The sequence below is a fragment of the Carassius carassius genome, chromosome 31 (genome assembly GCF_963082965.1).
Source record: "Carassius carassius chromosome 31, fCarCar2.1, whole genome shotgun sequence".
NCBI lineage: Eukaryota > Metazoa > Chordata > Actinopteri > Cypriniformes > Cyprinidae > Carassius > Carassius carassius.
This window is the reverse complement of record NC_081785.1, coordinates 23,230,069-23,237,795: the sequence shown is the minus strand read 5'-3', so window position 1 is coordinate 23,237,795 and position 7,727 is coordinate 23,230,069. Positions and strand designations below refer to the sequence as shown.

Genomic DNA, 7,727 nt, shown 5'->3' with positions numbered 1-7,727 from the left:
TCACAGGAAGCCCCGCCTTCTGAATGAAAGAGCCAATCTCTAATTGGCAAAGTCAGCAATCACTGCAGCTGCCGTTAGAAGTCCTGGTTGCTATAGAAACAGTTAGCATTTTGAGATGTGCGCTTAGGACTGCACGCACACTGGCTGATCTTAGCCTGAAAAATAAGCTTTTAAAAACGCTATTTGTGGAAAAGAAACAACATATATGACACAGTTGTTGTTAGATTCCTTTGGAGATTTCAATTATGAAATTTAATCATAAAGTGATGTGAGAAGATATACAGCCAAGTATGGTGACCCATACTCAGAATCATGCTATGCATTTAACCCATCCAAAGTACACACAGCAGTGAACACACACACACAAACACACCGTGAACACACGTTCAGTGCCTTCCTCAAGGGCACATCAGTCGTGGTATTCCTGGCCCGAATCCAGAACCTTAGTATGTGTTTGCAGTACACAACCAATGGACGGTTAAGATATTACTTTTTTGCTAACATTCATTTTATTTACGGCTAAATTATTAATCGTTAATTTTACTAATAGTTACATTGGGCAGGCCTCCACAAAAGTGCATTTAATTACCCAAAAATAAAAATTGCCTTGACAAAAGGGCACTTTGGGCATCAAGGGAAAAAGGGGCAGGTGCTCAAGTACCCACTACACACCCCTCTGCACGTGCCTGAACGATGGTCATTCCACTCTGCTATCAAACATATAAACCATCTCAAATATAAATGATTTTCATAATTTGCACTGTTGGGGGATTGTAAGGAACATGGTTGAAAACCACTGGAAGTTTTTGGGATGGTGATACAAAAATTTGTATTGTAAAAAGTGTTTATCGTGATATACACGATTTAGCAAATCAAGGGAACGCAATAGTAAATCGAGGGATAGTAATCGTATGCACGCTTTAGTACATTGAGGGAACGAATTAGTAAATCGTGCAAACAATTGATTTATTTTTTTCTTGCATGTCATGTGCGGGGCTCCGTATGAATATAATCCAGATGTACTACATTCACCAAGCGTCATTGTCATATGACCTGCTGCACGTCAGTTGTGTCACTTCATAAGTCTCAAGTCTCTTATGGCCTTATGAGATAGAAAAGTTGTCCATCTGAAATTCACTTCAGAATTTCACTGGAAGTAGTAAGTAGTTTAGGTACATTGCACATACTGTTTTATAAATGTGAATAAATGTAATAAACTGTGAATTTTGGCATACTACTGTTTTCTAACACTGTTTTTCACCAATTATATATGTAGTAGGGAAGTGTGCAATTTTGGATGCAGCCAAACAGTATTCAACTGCATGGTATGTTGATAACTAATTCATTTATTGCCCGGTTTTTGGCAGTTATGTTGAACTTATGATGGTCAAAGGTCAAAGCAATTACAGACTTTGTTAGATGAAAATGAAAGAACAGACCTCAACACTGCCATCTTACGTCCAATAGAAGAGTGGAATGCTTTGCTGTATTCTGAATGTGATTTGTCAGACAAGCTTGAAAAGTAAGAATGTGATTGGTTGCTGAGTGATAATGTACAAGATAAGCTAATTGATGACGTAAACCTTTTTTATTTTTTATTTTATTTTATTTTTTAAAGAAAACATAAGTAAATATATGCAATTTCATTGAATATCTGTTCATTTTTATTTAGTAATAAAATATAAAAGGCCAACCAATAGTATTCACAGTACAAAACATTTTCAAAACAAATTAGACCAATTGAATTGAGGCAAACAGATTAAAAATATACACTGAAGCTAAAAAGGATGAAAATAATGTTTGAAAATCACGAGAAGGCCTTCTCAGAAATAGCTATTTTCATTTCCCACCAGGACACAAACGTTTTAATCCCATCCAAATTTTGCTAATCCATAATCCCACTTGCTCCTTCTTCATTTATCCCATTCCTTCTGTAGACCTTGACCCACAATGCACAAGTCTGGATGCGAGACAGATCGAACTGCACCTCTGATTTCTGTTTGCTCACTCCATAGCTTGTCTTCAATGACTGAAACAACTTCCAGCCTGTGACAGCAAAACAAAATAAGAACATTAGTGAGTTGAAGGATTAGGGAAGTGGGCCAGAGCTGGTTAGCACTGGTCAGCAGTAAGTCATTCAGAGCTTAGTTGCTGAGGATTAGCAGTTATATTATGATGTATGTGAGAGAAGAAAGTGTGTCTAAAAAAATTAAATAAGCATTTTTTTACTGTATGTCACATGACAATATTTAAATAAAGGCCATCATATGCACCTATTTTTATATTTTTTTATTTTATGTAATTTTTTCACACACTTTACCTCTAACATGGGCCGTCCCCACATTCCATTTTAAGACATTATGTGGGACTTTCATATCTTTCTTTCATTGTTTGACTTAAACTATATATATATATATATATATATATATATAAAATCTAAATTAACGTTTTCCCACATACATGAAAGCACTCCGAGTTGAGTCTTGTCTTGCTCAACCTTTGTAAGTAGTTTCCAAGTGTTACATGTGTTTGTTGTTTTTGTTGTTGTTGTTGTTTTCTCAAAATCATGAAAGAGTATTTAAAAGCACAATTTTTAGAGCTTGTAATTTTGAATATCCCTTGATATTGCTACAAATATCATATGCTCTGTGATGGCAATATTCTTCAAGACTTGTCCACTGAACCTCACTGAAAAAAAAAAAATATTTTTTTATATATATATATATATATATTATGAACAATTTAAATACCCTTGCTAAATAAATATTTAATAATAAATATATTAATATATAAATATAATAATATAGAAACTAAGTAGCTGGCACACAAAGGTACAAATATATGAAAATACGACAGACTACAGATAGATTTGTCCCTTGTTATTCATCCAAGAGCTGATTGACATTTGCAAATTGAACCCATAATTGAATTTTAAAAACGGCACTCTTTATTTTGGCAGAGACAATCAAAGTGTTTGTCCTATAACATTTTCTATTCTATTTGAAATTTAAATCTGGAACAGAAGACGCAATTTCAAGCATGAATGGAACTTGCTTCAGATACCCCTATAAAAGTTGTTTAAAATAAAGATTAAGCAAGAAAATATTGGATACTGTATCACTAAGCATCACAACCCAAAGGAGTTGAGTTCATTGATCAGAAATTAAAAGCTAAAGTTTTTCTCCCCATTTAATTCAATAGAACTGCACACAGCACTGTTCTCTGTAGCTGTTATTTTATTTTTTATTTTTTCCTTTTCTTTTTCAGAACATTTACTGAGATACGTTTCTGGGTCAGTAACTCACTGATATTAACCTCATTTTCCTGATGACTTGGGTAAGCAGCTATGTAACAATGTTGAAACTTTAAGAAAGACATTATAACAGCCTTGAGTTGATTGTAGTGAAATTCTGTGAAATGTATAATCATGCTGAATTTAAATGCAAATTTCATCTCAATATGATACAGACTATAATTAGTACTATATTCTACATTAATTTTAAGCAGTTGTACTTTAGCCTTATATTTGATATCAAAACAGTGTTAGACTCACCCATGCGTGCTAATTGCTGGTTCACTCCCACATGTCTCTGCAACAGAGATGACTGGCACCCTGGATGGCAGGCTTAAACTGGGCCTCCTGTCTGACTGGCTGCGCCGGATAAATGGCTGGGGCCCTCGTGCAGACACTGGCAGCCGACCACGCTCACCCCAGGGACGAGGCAAGACACTGCTACCCGAGGAGGCCCATGCCTGAGGGGGCTTGGGTGTAGGAACGGGCTGAGCCTCAAATAACGATGATGAGACTGGACAAAACACTGATCGAGCATTGCTAAACACTCTTGAAGAGTCTTCACTACTGTTTTCTCTAGACCAGCGCTGCACTTTTGGGGAAGCAGGGGGTGACGGTGCCTTAAACGGGTAGGTGACCCCTGTCACAGTGATAGGGGTGTGGTCTTGCCATGTTGTGGGCGTGCTTGGCAGTGTTCGTTGGCCAGTAGAAGGTGGTGTTGGGAGTTTACGAACTACAGGAGGGCTAGAAGAAGTCGAAGAAGAAGGTTGACTTTTCAGTACCGGAGGACTAGGGAGTCTCCGATGTAACAGAGGTGTGGATGGCAACACTCGAGTTCTGAATGCAGTTGGAGTGGCAGGGGTTTGGTTCTTGTAGGCATTGATTGGAACTGATTCACTTGTACTGTTCTCCTTTTGTGAAACCTCTATGTCACCTTGGCAGACGGAAAGCTGTCTGTGGCCCTGCTCTGCCATAAGTTTATCTGTCAGCGAGTCAGAAGAATGCCTCAAGTGGATTATCTTTCTTGCTTGTTTGAAGAGGGAAGCAGCCTCCTCACTTTCTGTGTCTGTTTCATGGCTGGAATCATGGTGACCAACCTTCACAACTCCTCTGGTATTATGGTTTTTTGAACGAACTGGCGACATGCTAACAGAGCCTTTACACAAATTCCCCTTACTGGGTAGCACTGTAACAGACTGAAGAGTGGCACGTAACCTCTGAGACATCTGAGTCCTTTTTGGCAGAGTGGATCGGCCCCGGCTTGGTACATTTTCTTCCATGTCTTTTGTCTCTACATTTTCAAAGGAATTGTCCATGAGAACCTCAAGTGGAGGCGGTGGTAGATTGTCAAAATCAAGATCCTCTGTCCTTTCAGAGCACTGTGACTCTCCTTGACTACTGAGAATACTATTTTCACTGAATGCTAATGTGGCAGCGGGACCTAAACCTGGAATTATGAGAACACCACATTTTCTAACACCTTTAAGAGGTCCAAGAACTTTCGCACTGACTGTGGTCTGTTTGCTTTCATCCAACCCCTGACTGAAGGTGTCAATAAGTTTTTTAACAGAATTCCTTTCCCTATACAACCCTGAAGTTTGGCAGGGTGATGGCGGAGGGCTTGGCATAGGTGTTACCTTAACAGGCCCTTTAACGGGAGGGGTTTTCTTGTCCTTTTCCTTTTCCTTTACCTTTCCTTTTTCCTTTTTCTTTTTTCCTTCCATTTCTTCCTTCACACTTTCTTGTTCTACTTTTGCATTACATGACTTTCTTTGATTACTTGGAGATAAAATTATCCTATTCAAAGATTGCTGCCTGTCTGCAGCAACTGATGAAATGATTTGTGTTTGCGGTTGCTGGATTTTTTTAGATGATCCTGACTTTGTATTTCCTTCACACTTAACCTTGGTCATTCTCTCCAGCCTTTGGTTGAGTTCCTTTTGAGTTCTCTCCAGTTCAATGAGTGTAGGGTCGTCTACTTTATTACGCAGAGAGTCTGCTGATCTTGAACGTTTGGTAACTGTGGTCTTTTTCTTAGATGTCCTAGAGGCAGCTGTTTGAGGTCTTTTATAACTTTTGTCACCATCATCAGTCCACTGACTACTGCTGTTTGTGTTATCTGCCTGTTTTGCTTTTTCTCCCGGTCCTTGGGATGGCAAAAAACGAATCCGGCCACTAATGGCATCTTTTAGCTTTAATGTCATTTCAACATTTTGTGGATTCTCTATTCGTTTTGCTGGCAAACGACGTGGTTGCCTCTGGTTTGGAATAAAATAATCTATTTGTTTGCTTCTTTTCTCCTTGATATTTTCATCTTCACTACCATCCTCCACATCATTCCTGCCACCTTCCTCCAAGGAGACAGAGCCAAGTACTGATTCCCTATCCCTCTGTTCTTTTTCTGTAATAGTGCAAGTTGAGTCTATAGAGTTAAGAGAGCTGCTGTTGCTTATTGTTTTGAGAAGTCTTCCTCTGTATGAGCCTTTGTGAACTGGTGCAGAACCATAAGGGCTACTTGATGTAGCACAAATAGTTCCACTTGACTCACAACTTTCTCTCCGTTGCCATTGTCTCTCTGAACCTGCCAAGGACTCGCTTTCTGCCCCAAGTCCACTGTCTTCACTAAATAGTGCAGAGTCTTCTGGGCCAGGTTTTTTCTGTGATGCTGCCTCAATCCGGGAAAGCAGCCGCAATAATCTAGACTCTGATGCACGTTTTATCCTGAGCTTCTCATCTAGAATTTCAGTAATGGAGGAAAAGTAATCCACAGAATCCTCAAGTGCGGTATCTCCAATTCCACACAATGATTGACCTACCTGACGCATCCTCTGTACAGTGTACTGAAGGAGTTGTTGTAGTAGGTCTGGTGGGGGCTCACTGCATGCAGGAGAGGTCACGTTTTTTGCCGAGTTGGATGAAGAGGAATTATTTTTTTGACAAGGCCAGGCCAGATAGTGTCCATTTTCTTTTAACAGCATTTCTCCCTCTTCCACTATTTCTTCCAGCCCTTTGTTTATTTCCTCATAACGAAAGACCATGAATGCCACCATGGGTTGCAAGGAAATTTGGGTTTGGGCTGCATGATCAAGTAACCCCAGCAAATCTTCATATTTACTGATGCTGGGGTTAAGATATGCATACGCTGCTTGATGAGCTTTCACAAGTGCCTCTGGAAAGTCAACTTTTTCTTCATTAAAAAATGTTCTTTCTTTTTCCTTTTTCCTGTTCAGTTTGACACCTTTATGACCTTTCTTTAACTTCTTTGGTCCCTTTTTCTCATAAACCTCTTGTTTTTCTGCTTGTTGTTCCTTCCCTTGAGATAATATATCAATGTTAATATCTTGTGTACCCAGTTTGGCAGAAGCAGCCCCTTCAGGCTCAGCCGTAGAGGATTTCCTTCTTAACGACGTGGAACTTGTGTTATTCCGAACCGTTGAGTTGTCTCTCTCTGTGTCCTGTCCACAGGATTCTCCACTGCTCCCATCATAAGATTGTGATTCTCCAAGTCTTTCATGAGTCCCTGGAAGTAGAGTTCTCCCTCTTCTGAATGCACCCTGTTCTGTGTCAAGGCCGTTCCCACGTGAAGGAGTGCAGCCCATTTTAGAGTAATTGCAGTTCACTAAGATTTTGCAAAAATACAGTCCAACAAAGACAAGTAGGCAGACCACTCCATCTTACAGCAGGATTGTTTAGAATCACCAACTGCATTTGTCATTTTCAGTTGACTCTAATTACCATACACAGTTGAATTTGACTCTCTCTATGTATCCTTGGAAATCACCTTAGAAGGCCTTTTAGGGGAAAAAAAAATATTGGAGTGCCAAAATAGTCTCTTCTCTTTCAGTTAAAAAAAGAAAAAAAGAAGAAAGAAATAAAATATTCCATCACTGATTAAAACCGTTTGTATTTCGTTTGAAGAAAGCAATGACAATCATTTTGTCTAATGCTGTTGAGTTCCTCTGTACCTTCTGGAGGACAAGCAGCTGAATGGATTAAGGATTTGAGAGTAGTCCTAAGCATGCGCATATGTCACCTTAGAGCAAATACAACACACAGTCTCAATACTTTAAGCTCATTAAGGTAATCACAGTTGTTTTCAGGTAGCTTTTTATAGCTCAAATCCAGTGTCCAATAGCAAAGTTGATCTAAAATAAGTTTCTGTTCTGTGAACTCTCATAATTTAAAAATATTCCACTTGCATTCATGCATCTTGTTTCAACTTTTCAAACAGAGAAATATATTTATTCCGGAAAGATATTTTATTGCAGCACAATGTTTGTTGTTTTAAATAAGACATATACAGTTCACATCTTAATACATCGCATGCTATCTGATATCAGATATCTGATGCTCTGGTTCTCTCCCCTTTACACTTGTGTATTAGCACAGTGACTGTTTATTAGTACCTACAAAGCACATATTAATGCTCTTTTCT

At 38.8% G+C, this 7,727-nt stretch overlaps 1 protein-coding gene across 1 annotated transcript; it reads right to left on the bottom strand.

Moving 5' to 3' along the window:
- Positions 1 to 760: 760 nt before the first annotated feature.
- On the bottom strand, positions 761 to 7,031 carry LOC132111795 (photoreceptor cilium actin regulator-like). The gene is made up of 2 exons (XM_059519395.1): positions 3,554 to 7,031; positions 761 to 2,046 (listed from the first exon to the last, which is right to left on the bottom strand). The coding sequence occupies exons 1-2, from the start codon at positions 6,889 to 6,891 to the stop codon at positions 1,914 to 1,916; spliced, it is 3,471 nt and encodes a 1,156-aa protein (XP_059375378.1). The 5' UTR covers positions 6,892 to 7,031; the 3' UTR covers positions 761 to 1,913.
- Positions 7,032 to 7,727: the final 696 nt, after the last annotated feature.

Bases quoted from the DNA above. Each gene is read 5' to 3' on its own strand.
- LOC132111795 (XM_059519395.1), bottom strand. From the start codon at position 6,891: ATGGGCTGCACTCCTTCACGTGGGAACGGCCTTGACACAGAACAGGGT. The intron at 2,047-3,553 runs GTGAGTCTAACA...TTGCTGTCACAG, and splicing joins CCAGCAATTAGCACGCATGG to GCTGGAAGTTGTTTCAGTCA.